Below are 12,489 nucleotides of genomic sequence, written 5' to 3'. Positions count from 1 at the left end.
TGAGCAGGGAGCCCGATGCAGGACTCCATCCCAGGATCCTGGGATCATGACCCGAGCCGAAGGCAGACGCTTCACTGACGGAGCCACCCAGGCGCCTCTAGAATTACAAATTTTGGGCATGCCTGGGTGGCTCCGTCGGTGAAGTGTCTGCCTTCGGCTTGGGTCATGATCCCAGGGTCCTAGGATCGAGCCCCACGTCCATTTCCCTGTTCAGCGGGGAGTCTGCCAGCCTGCTTCTCCCTCTGCCCCTCCAGCTCACTCTTTCTCTCTCTCTCTCTCCCTCCCCCTCCTCTCCCCACTCATGCTCTCTCCCTCTCTCTCTCTCAAAATGAATAAAGTCTTTTAAAAAAAATTACAAATTTTGATTAATCCACAAAAATTATTACTTTCCCTTAGAACGTCCTTGTTCTTAGGAAATACATGTTTAAGTACTCAAAAGGTGACACGTCATGATACCTGCTTTGCTTTCAAGTGCTTAACCAACAAGAACAGAAAAGTACGTGTATACAGACAGAGATAAAGCAGATGTGGCTAAATGTTAACAGTTGGTGAGTCTAGGTGATTTGGGCTTAATTTCAGCTTTTCTATAGGATTGAAGTTTTTCAAAATAACTGGGTTGAGGCAAGGACATTGTATCTAGCAGGAGGTGCTAATGATGGGACAGTGAGTGGCCGTTTCAGTTAAGATTTTTCAAGCCTAGGGCGCCTGGGTGGCTCAGTCGGTTAAGCGACTGCCTTCGGCTCAGGTCATGATCCTGGAGTCCCGGGATCAAGTCCCGCATCGGGCTCCCTGCTCAGCGGGGAGTCTGCTTCTCCCTCTGACCCTCCCCTCTCTCATGTGCTCTCTCTCTCTCTCATTCTGTCTCAAATAAATAAATAAATAAATAAAATCTTTAAAAAAAAAAAAAGATTTTTCAAGCCTACAGCCTTGTGAGCTTTATTTCACTTTAAACTTTAAGCTAAATTGGCTTTTTATTTTTCATTAATTCTGAGTCGTATTTTTTCCTTTTAAAAACGTGCCATTATTTAACAGTGGCTATACCCGGGGGTGAGGAGGTAGGATTATGGATGATTTTTATTTGCTGCCTTTTGTGCATTTCCCAAGTGTTCTGTAATAAATATATATTAGCTTTATAAAAACAAAAAACTCTTTAAAAAAAGGCTATCCTTTTACACAAAATCTTATTTTTGTTGCAACCGTGTTTGATTGTACAGAGATACTCATTTTTGCTGCTTCAAGCCTGATTGGGTTTTATTAGCACAGAAAAAGTGATAGTGGGTGAATGGTTTGCCTGCGTATCATCAGCAAAGAATGACAGAAGACAAACATCGTTTATGCCATTTTTTAAGAGAGCAGCAGGTGATTTCTTCGTCGTCTTCTTCGCTCCGTGCCTCACGGCCTGCTGGAGTAACATGTCAGCGGATAGCTTGTCACGCAAGCAAGCCTCTCGCAGTGTTTTCATCGTGTGACTCACTAAAGCATAAATCTCAGTGGGAGTCACAAATTTAAATGGAGACTGCTGTGCGCTTCTCTTAAAATATTTATTTCTCTAATTTTGTACTTTCCTTACTAGTGCAGTTGAAACCTGAAACCAGTTTCAGTAAAAAGACTATTTGTGTTCACCTGAGTCACTAGAGACACCACTCTTAGCTGTGCGGGTACTTACATACTCACTGTTCGTGACAGTCGGAACTCTTCAGGTGTAGTCATTTCCCCAAGCCATAAAAAATTGTTAAATCCAAAAATAGTATAGATTTAAGCTACTCTGCTGGTTTGGATGAGAAGTTAGAAACATGACACAGAGGAATTAACGTGAAAGGGGTTGCAGAGAGCATGCTCACGTTACGGGTGAGATCATTTATGAGATCTCCTTTTTCCAGCCCACACCACGATGTGTTTCTTAGCTTCTGTTTTGGTTTTATGGTCTTAGCAGGGAATTGCCACAGACCAGTTGTTTCTCATCTGAAGAGATCCCTAGCTTTGTGATGACTTTGTATCAGAGGGTAGAAGGCAGGCCTGTGAGAGAAGTGAGAAACAGAGATTCAGCTGTGACACGGAGCAGGCGCAGATAAAGGCGGGGTGGACACAGTTCCTTCCTTCCCTAAGCCCCGCTGGCTTACAGAAGTGCAGTGAAGAAACCAGGATCGTTCTGGGGGCCAATGAGTTTTTCCGGCAGTTACTCACTTTAGTCCACATTATTGATGTTGTATCATATCCCAGTCACAAAGTAACTGTGGTTGGACCCCAGCAGGAGCCACCATGAAATAGGGTAAATGCCAAGTGTCAGTTGAATGGACAGGACAGAGAATTACTTGTTTTGTCATCGTATTTTCTAGATTCATAGTTTCAAGGCGAAGCATTTTTATTTGGTCATGATAGCTTTTACTTTTGGTATGGTTCATCTGAAACTGCAGTCACTAAGATTGCAGTGACCCAACTGCCAACTCCAGGGGACACTTTTTGTCCTTCACTTAGTTGATTGCATTTTTCTCTTAGCTTATATGATCTACATTCTTTTGGTTCAGCCACATCCGGTTGTTCTTCTTCCTGACGTACTTCATTATCTCCTCTCTCGCTTTCCTCTTTTTTTTTAAAGATTTTATTTTTAAGTTCTCTCTACACCCAAAGTGGGGCTCGAACTCACAACCCTGGGATCAAGAGTCGCATGGTCCACTGAATGAGCCAGCCAGGTGCCCCTCTCGCTTTCCTCTTAATCATTAGGATTTGATACCCAGGTTTCTGTTTGTTTTACTCATTCTTCCTGGGCAATTTTATCCATTACCACCTGTTTGCTAATGGCTCTTAAATCCAACTACAGCCCACATTTCTCTTAGGTACTGCATACATACTTTTGCTGCCTATAAAACTTCTCCACGTGAGTGTCCTAGGGGCATTCTGATGGTGAGATCATCTCCGTCCCATCCATTTTCATCTCCCCCTGTATTTCAGTGTTGGGTAGCACTGTCTCCTTTTTTCAGGCACCCAAACCAGAATCATGGGATTTATCCTCACCTCTCATATCCAGGCACTCACTAAATCCTATCAGATGTATTTGGTATCAGTTCTCCCAAACTTTATCACTACTCAGGCAGCAACCTCTTTGACCTCGGCCATAGCAACTTCTTAGTACAGACGTTGCTGGAGGCAAGGGGAAAAAGAGCAAAAATGGGGCGCCTGGGTGGCTCAGTTGGTTAAGCGACTGCCTTCGGCTTAGGTCATGATCCTGGAGTCCCTGGATCGAGTCCCTCATCGGGCTCCCTGCTCGGCGGGGGGTCTGCTTCTCCCTCTGCCCCTCCCCCCTCTCGTGTGCTCTCTCTCATTCTCTCTCTCTCTCAAATAAATAAATAAAAATCTTTAAAAAAAAAAAAAAGCAAAAATGAACTATTGGGACATCATCAAGATAAAGAGCTTCTGCCCAGTAAAGGAAACAATCAACAAAACGAAAAGGCAGTCTATGAAATGGGAGAAGACATTTGCAAATGACATATCTGATGAAGGGTTAGTATCCAAAATCTCTAAAGAACTTATCAAACTCAACACCCAAAGAACAAATAATCCCATTAAGAAATGGGCAGAAGACAAGCACCTGGGTGGCTCATTTGGTTAAGCGTCTGCCTTCAGCTCAGGTCATAATCCCAGGGTCCTGGGATCGAGCCCCAAGTCAGGCTCCCTGCTCAGCAGGGATTCTGCTTCCCCTCTGCCCCTCCACCTGCATGTGCTCTCTCTCTCTCTCTTTCAAATAAATAAAATCTTAAAAAAAAAAGAAATGGGCAGAAGACACGAATAGACACTTTTCCAAAGAAGACATCCAGATGGCTAACAGACACATGAAAAGATGCTCAACATCACTCACCATCAGGAAAGTACAAATCAAAACCACGGTGAGGGATACCTGGGTGGCTCAGTAGGATAAGTGGCCAGCTCTTAATTTCAGCTTAGGTCATGATCTCAGAGTCCTGGGATCTGAGCCCCCATTGGGCTCTGTGCTCAGTGTGGAGTCTGCTGCTTTCCATCTCCCTCTGCCCCTCCCCCACTCACACATGCTCGCATGCTCTCTCTCTCAGATAAATAAATCTTAAAAAAAACCCAAAAACATAAGATACTACCTCACATCTGTCTGAATGGCTAAAATGAACAACACAAGAAAACAGGTGTTGGTGAGGATGTGGAGAAAGGGGAACCCTCTTACACTGTTGGTGGGAATGCAAACTGGTGCAGCTATTGTAGAAAACAGTATGGAGGTTCCTCAAACAGTTAAAAATAGAACTACCCTATGATCCAGCAATTGCACTAATAGGTACTTACCCAAAGGATACAAAAATACAGATTCAGAGGGGTACATGCGCCCCAATGTTTATAGCAGCATTAGCAACAAGAGCCAAACATGGCAAGGCCCAAATGTCCACAGATGAATGGAAAAAAAAGATGTGTGTGTATGTATATATGGATGAAATCTTGCCATTTGCAATGACATACGTGGAGCTAGAGGGTATTATGCTAAGTGAAATAAGTCAGTCAGAGAAAGACAAGTACTGTATGATTTCACTTATATGTGGAATTTAAGAAACAAAACAGATGAACCTATGGTGGGGGAGGAGGGAAACAAACCATAAGAGACTCATAACAATAGAGAACAAACTGAGGGTTGATAGAGGGAGGTGGGTGGGGGATGGGGATTAAGGGGGGCACTAGTTGTGATGAGCACTGGTTGTTGTATGTAAGTGATGAATCACTGAATTCTCCTAAAACCAGTATTGCACTGTATATTAACTAACTACAATTTAAATTTTTTAAAAAATTTTATTACTATTAAAGTTTTAGAGGAATGTATACCAAGGGCAGGAGGCTGTTTTGCCAGAAGAAAGACACATGATAGGGCGCCTGGGTGGCTCAGTTGGTTAGGCAACTGCCTTTGGCTCAGGTCATGATGCTGGAGTCCCGGGATCGAGTCCCGCATCAGGCTCCTTGCTCGGCGAAGAGTCTGCTTCTCCCTCTGACCCTCCCCACCTCATGCTTTCTCTCTCTCTCAAATAAATAAATAAAATCTTTAAAAAAAAAAAAAAAAAAAAGAAAGACACATGATTAACCCAGAGCAGTCTCACGTTGCCAAGGGTCTAGGACTTAGCTTTCAGGTTCTAGCACTGACCTTCCAGTTAGTTCACTTAGACATGATCAGATTCTCATTGAATGACACTGAATAAATTCACAGAAGACCAGTTTGTAAACCAGAATATCCGTTCATTCATCTTTAATGGGTGTTAGCTTATTAGAACTGAAAGTCATGACCCGTGTCTGGGAACCTGCTTACTGGGATGTCAGACAGCAAAAACCCAAATCAGAACAGCACTTGGTTTGATCATTGAACTTGCTTATAGGAGTGGGACGTGTTTGTTTTAGAGAGCTGCCTCATTCAGGTGAGGTGTGACTAGAATGCTTTATATCTTCCAATTCCTGCGTCTTTCTCCCGCTGGACATTGTTGCATTGCCCAGATTTCTCTCTTAACCCAGCTTTTGTATAGTGGCTACTTGATATTTTGTTTTAAGGTAGTGAGTTTACTAATTAAGCTTCAATCTCAAAGCTCTTCTCAGTTATTAGAGACATTGTTCCCTTTAATGTAAGCATTTAATTAGTTCAACTCAGAAGACAATCTCCCCCCCCCTTTTTTTATTGAGATATAATTGACATATATTCGTTTTAGGTGTACAACATAATGATTCAGTATTGCAGAATGATCACAGTCTAGTTAACATCCATCACCACACAGTTAGATTTCTTTTCTTGTGATGAGAACTTTTAAGATCGACTCCCTTAGCACCTTTCAGTACAGCGTTATTAACTGTGCTCACCATACTGTACATTATATCCCCAGGACTTATCATTTCACAGCTGGAAATGTGCACCTTTTCACCCGCTTCACCCGTTTCTCCCAGCCCTCCAGCCCCCAGCTCTGGCAGCCACCCATCTGATCTCTATATCTAAGAATTCAGTGTTTTGTTTTTTGGCTTTTAAAAATGTTTTAGATTCCACATATGGTATTTGTCTTTCTCTGCCTGACTGATTTCACTTAGCATAATGCCCTCATGCTGGAAATGGCAAGGTTTCCTTCCTTTTTGTGGCTGAATAATATTCCTCTGTGTGTGTGTGCGTGTGTGTGTGTGTTTGCATCACATCTTCTTTATCCACCCATCCATCTGTGGGCGTTCAGGTTGCGTCCACATCGTGGCTATTGTAAACATACTGCAGTGAACAAGAGGGCACAGATGTCTTTTCAAGTGAGTGTTTTCATTTCCTTTGGATAAATACCCAGAAGTGGAGTTGCTGGATCATATGGTAGTTCTATTTTTAATTTTTTGAGGACCCTCCATACTGTTTTCCACAGTGGCTACAGCGGTTTCCATTCCCACCAGCAGTGCACAAGGGTTCCCTTTCAGCACATCCTCGCCAGCACACTTATTTCTTGTCTTTCTGACTGTAGTCACCATTCTGACAGGTGTGAGGTGGTCTCTCATTGTGGTTTTGATTTGCATTTCCTTGATGATGAGTGATGGGGAGCATCTTTTCATGTACCTGTTGGCCATGTGTGTGTTGTCTTTGGAAACATGTCTATTCAGATCCTCTGCCCATCTTTCATTTGGATTGTTGGTTTTTGCTGTTGAGTTGTTTGTTATGCTGTTATATGTTTGGATAGTAACTCCTTGTCAGGTATATCATTTGCAAATATTTTCTCCCATTCATAGGTTGCCTTTTCATTTTGCTGATGGTTTCCTTTGCTGTGCGGAAGCTTTTTGGTTTGATGTAGTCCCATTTGTTTATTTTTGCTTTTGTTGCCTTTGCTTTTGGTGTCGAATCCAAAAAATCATTGCCAAGACCAGTGTCAGGGAACTTACCACCTAGGTTTTATTCTAGGAGTTTTATGGTGTCAGGTCTTTTACCCATTTTGAGTTGATTTTTGTGTATGGCCTAAGGTAGTGGTCCAGGTACATTCCTTGCAGGTGGCTGTCCAGTTTTCCCAACACCATTTGTTGCAAAGACTGTCCTTCCCATGTATATTCTTGCCTCCTCTCTTGTAAATGAATTGACCATATGTGCATGGGTTTGTTTCTGGGCTCTCTCTTCTGTTCCATTGATCTATGTGTCAGTTTTTATGCCAATAGCATACTGTTTTGTTCGCAGTGGCTTTGTAATATAGTTTGAAATCAGGAAGCATGATGCCTCCAACTTTGTTGTTCTTACAGTTGCTTTGGCTATTTGGGGGTCTTCTGTGGTTTCATACAGATTTTAGTAATACTTTATTGTATTTCTACGAAAACACCATTGGAATTTTCATAGAGATTATATCGAATCTATAGATTGCTTTGAGTAGTATGGATATTTTAATAATATTAATACTTCCAGTCTGTGAGCTTGAATATCTTTCTGTATATTTGTGTCTCCTTCAGTTTCTCAGAAGGCAGTCTTCATTTCTAAATAAGTGCTTACTTCTTGTCACCTGGACCTCTGTAATAGTCCAGTTACCACTCTCCCTACCAGCCCGCCTTATGCTGTTCTGCTACTGGAGTGACCTTTTAAAATTGCAGCTAGGATTGCGTCACTCTTGTGCTTGCAAACGGAAGTGCTTCTCCCCCCCCCCCCCCCCCGCCCCCTTCGAGATGAAGGACAGACTCTCTATGCCTGCAGGCAGCGCTGATGGGAGCCTACCTTCTGCATCTCCTTTCCTCAGCCTGGGGCTTCGGCAGCACTTAACTGCTTCATGCTTTTCTGAACATGCAGTGCGCTTCACATCTGCCTTTTGATGAGTGCTTTCGTCCACTTCTCCCTTTCCTGACTCAGATGCCTGCAAGACTCTGCTCCGTTCTCACAGTCAACTGAAATTCTCGCTGTTCTCCTCAGGCTCCTTGCCTTTGTTACTGACCCTAGCAGGGCTTATTATAAGGATTTGAAGATAGGAGCTATTTGACTCTTTTAATAAAAATCTTCGAGTAGCCCACAGCCTGCTACATAGTAGACACTCAAAAGTTTAAGTAACGCCTCGTGTCTGGAAGAAGATTGACCCCAAATTTATTTCGTTGTATACATATGTTTAAAATATTTTTTTCGTGATCATGAAAGTATGAAAATATATGAGAGGAATATCCACTGTTGAAAACTTGACTACGGGGACACCTGGGTGGCTCAGATGGTTAAGCGTCTGCCTTCGGCTCAGGTCATGATCCCAGGGTCCTGGGATCGAGTCCCGCATCGGGCTCCCTGTTCCGCAGGGAGCCTGCTTCTCCCTCTGCCTCTGTCTCTCTCTCTGTCTCTCATGAATAAATAAATAAAATCTAAAAAAAAAAAGAAAACTTGACTACGTATGGAAAGGTTAGAGGAATATTAATATCCACATGTTTCCCAGCATATTTGGTATATTTCTCCCTAGGCTTTTTTTTTTTTTTTCCTTCTGTGTATACATCTGTAAGAATGTTTTAGGGAATTGAGGTTCAATGTCAAGTAGAGTAGAGAGTTAAGGCTTTCCAAGGAGAGTATGGAAATAATTACTGCCCGGGGTGCCTGGGTGGCTCAGTCATTAAGCGTCTGCCTTCGGCTCAGGTCATGATCCCAGGGTCCTGGGATCGAGCCCCGTATCGGGCTCCCTTCTCCACGGGAAACCTGCTTCTTCCTCTCCCACTCCCCCTGCTTGTGTTCCCTCTCTCACGATCTCTCTCTCTATCAAAATATAAATAAAAAGTCTTAAAAAAAAATAATAATCAGCGCCCATTTCCAAGATAAGACAATGAGATTTTTTTTTTTTTAAGATTTTATTTATTTATTTGACAGAGAGAGACACAATGAGAGCAGGATCACAAGCAAGGGGAGAGGGAGAGGGAGAAACAGGCTTCCCGCGGAGCAGGGAGCCTGATGTGGGGCTCGATCCCAGGACCCTGGGACCATGACCTGAGCCGAAGGCAGACGCTTAACGACTGAGCCACCCAGGCACCCCGACAACGAGATCTTTTAAAGGGGCCCTTCACTTTCTGCATTACTTCTAGTGGTCATAAAGCTCTGTTTCACTGAGCAAAGACCCTGCATGCCGCACGCATGTCATCATTAACCCCCGGCCCAGCCCCGTGAGGTAGGCATCGCTTTTTCCGTTCTCCGGGTCAGGCGGTGACCACCCATAGTGTATCTGGGACGCCTGCCCTTAGGAACCCTGGGGCTCCTCAAAGCGCATCAGGAGCAGTGCAGACTAAGGATCCATTAGCTGAATATAAGGTGACAGACTGCCTGAAGAATCCCGACTCTTAGTGTTTTTATCTGTTTCATAGAAAAGTTGTAATGCTTTACAAAAAGCTTGCAAACCACTGGGCTCGCTTACTTTACAAGTGCAGTTTTGTATAGTGTCCTTATAAAGCTGGCTAACTGAGACGTTACTGTATAGTGCTTTATCTCTTAATTTTAGTATGTGAAAAATTTTAAAGAATATTAATGCTATATCTTTTGTGTGGTGTTCTAGACCAAAAATCATTCCAATTAATTTTGAGTTTAACATTATTAAGTAAATATTTTTCAAGTGCCTGTTATGCATATCAGGCCATTCTAGGTGCTGGGGATATGGTGGTCAATAAAACAGACAAAATCCCTGCTCTCATGGTGCTTGCATTCTAGTGGGAAAAGTTAGTTTGACAATAGGAAAATAAACAGGAAATACCAGAGTGGTAAGTGGTTTTAGGAAAAGAAGACAGGCTGATGTGATAGAGAATTGGATGCCGGCTGCCTTCTGTTGGATCTCTGGAGCAAGCCAGAGGGGCTGACAGTGGGGATGGCCCGAGCAGTACAAAGGAGCAGCTGAGCCCCCATGGAGAAATTTGGAGACACTAGAACTTAAATGTGTGTCAAACCTTCGGGCAGGGAGTGTAACTTTCTAAGCCCAGAACTTAATAGTAATCACAAACAAAAAGCTTGTCAGATTTGACAAGATAAAACTTATGGACTTTTTAAGTAAAAAAAAAGTGGCAAACAATTCTGAAAAAATATTTTAGAATATAATATATACACAGAATTATTTATTACAAGATAACATAGATTAATAAGAAAAATAGAAAACTCAGTAGCTAAATGGCAAAGAAGCATGGGTCAGTAATTCCCAGGAGAGACTATATAATTTATAAACATCATTAGAAATCAAAAGAAACACAATAAAATGAGGAATCATTTTTTAATTTAAATTGACTTAAACTTAAGTCTTTGCTTTCATCCCATACTTGGAAGAATACAATGCAAATAGTATTTTTGTAAATTGGGAAATTAGATAATTTCCTTTCGAAAAAACAGTTTGGCATTGTGTCCCAAAATCCGTATAAAATCTCTCTATTTCTTTCTTGTCACCATAATTTCACCTCTGAAAGTGTATTTTGAAACAAAATAAACATTTACACCAAAACATGTTTCATTAGATAGTTGGTAGAGTTCAGATCTGCCTGTGGGCAAGTGTTTGTGTGACTTGGGATGCACACACTCGATGGCATGTTAGGTGTGTGTGGCAAATGGTCACACGAGCTGTGGTCGCATCAGGAAACGCTGCAGTGTAGAGGGAAATGCAAACAGCAGTGTGCAAAATGGTCTCTGCACTCTTTGTACTTGCATCTTTCAGATGTGCATGGAACAAAAAATGACTTGAGAATATACACCAACATGTTAACAGTGGTGTGTGTTAGAGTAGGGGCGTAAAAATTTTAACCAATATGTTTGAAAAAAATTAATTTTTCTTTAAAAGCTTACTTAAAGCCTAAATGACAACAATAAAGAAATTGACTCACTTCATCTTTCTGCAAAAAGAGCTTTGAAGGTACCATCGTGTGGGAGAGCCAAGACCTCCAAGGCCTTGTGTCAAGAAATCTCCACAAAGTGACTGTAAATGATGGCGGGGGTGTTCTCCGAGTCATTACGGTAAGTCATCCTTTCTTCCTAAGGCTGTTCAGCATACTTTAGCATTTTTTCAAACAGAAAAACTGTTTTTAACTTTATGTTTACATCAACCCAGGGAATGTGGAACAATGAATCTGGGGTATTTTAGAGCATGTACAGCAGAAAATGTTGAGTCACCATAGTAAAGACAAACAACTCAGATGTTCAATGATTTTCTCACTCCAGCGTTAGTAAATACATAGTAGTGCCTTAAGATTGGTGCACTTTAAAAAGTGTGATATTTTATTTCTCAATAATTTTTAAGCTAACATTTGGAAGGACACTTGCTCAGTAGTATTCAGAATCCTCACTCCCTCACCTTTATAGCAGGATGTTCGTTAAAATCGCATAGACGGCAGTACTGGAAAATACGATGGAGCTTTTGCTTTCGTTTATATTGCTGGGATTTCTGCCTCATGTTTTTCATTTATTCAGATTTGCTTCAGATTTAAAAACAGTTTAATGGGTAAATATCTCCAAGTAAGTATGGGACGATAAGGTGTAGACAGACTTCAAGCGGTGAGCTTTAAATACACAAGAGGTGTTTGTGGTGGTGTCACAAACAGTCTCATTCTCCCTGATGCTCTGATGTAATGATTAGGAGAGTGCTTAGTATCTCAGTTCACAGGCTTAGTCTGTTTTCATTAACTATTCGTCTTATTCACGTGAATTAATTCCCGAATTTGAAATGAACCTTAAGTGGTATGCTGTTACCCATTTAGAAAACCACTCCTGGCCCACAGTGCAACTTACACTCCAGTGAGGAAGAAAGACATTAGATCACAGATTCATATATAATTACAAAACTTAGCCTTGTGGGTCGTGGTTAAGATCTCATCCTCTATTACAATAGTCCTCTATTTAACATAGAATGTCTTATGAAATTTAATTATAGTTTTATTCTTTTCTTTCCTTATTTCCAACGCAAGTGCCTTTAATATGTCGCCCCCTTTTCTATTTATGAAACTTAAAAATATCCAAAATGTGCCGGAATTCTGTAGTTACTAAGTTGATTGCACAAAAGCAAATCAGACTCCCTGAGTTGAGGACTAGGTTCAAATGGAAAGACTCAAATGATCCACTTCGGGGGTAAATACAGTTGTAGAGGGCTAAAGAACGCTTACACACTCAGCTAACCTTAAAAAATAGTCGGTATCTTGGTGGCCCCTTGTAGGAAACCCCACGTACAAATAAAGGTTTCCATCATAAATGCGTAAAGCTGAAAGTTTCCCCGAGTCTTGCTCCCTTGCCAGCAAGTGAGAACGTCAGAAACTTTTAAAAGTCAAGCTGTGACCTTTTAGATAAAAAGTACTATCAAGTTCTAAATAAGCCAAAACAATGTAGAGTACACGATGAAAAAACAGAGCGTACAACCTTTCCTGGCTCCTTAAAGCTGGAAACGTTAGCATCACCTTCAGTAGCTTCCTCCACATTGAGCTACAGGTCCCCACGGCCACCTCTGGACAGAGTCTCTCTACGGCCCTGAAACTGCTCCGTGCAGTACAGCTCTGTGAGGGGATGGGCCAGGTGGGCGCGCGCGCGCACAC

At 41.9% G+C, this 12,489-nt stretch overlaps 1 protein-coding gene across 4 annotated transcripts in view; it reads left to right on the top strand.

The window, feature by feature from the left end:
• B3GALNT2 (beta-1,3-N-acetylgalactosaminyltransferase 2) overlaps positions 1–12,489 on the top strand; it is a 57,707-nt gene that overhangs the window by 33,023 nt on the left and 12,195 nt on the right. For all 4 annotated transcript variants that reach the window (XM_035008497.1, XM_035008498.1, XM_035008499.1 and 1 more), the window contains exon 6: positions 10,814–10,924. In XM_035008497.1, coding sequence (XP_034864388.1) covers positions 10,814–10,924 — 111 coding nt within the window. The remainder of the gene's footprint in view (positions 1–10,813; positions 10,925–12,489) is intronic.

The sequence above is a fragment of the Mirounga leonina genome, unplaced genomic scaffold (genome assembly GCF_011800145.1).
Source record: "Mirounga leonina isolate KUSES-001 unplaced genomic scaffold, KU_Mleo_1.0 Mir_152, whole genome shotgun sequence".
NCBI classification, from domain to species: domain Eukaryota; kingdom Metazoa; phylum Chordata; class Mammalia; order Carnivora; family Phocidae; genus Mirounga; species Mirounga leonina.
The sequence above is the reverse complement of the archived record's forward strand: the minus strand, read 5'-3'. Positions and strand labels throughout refer to the sequence as shown.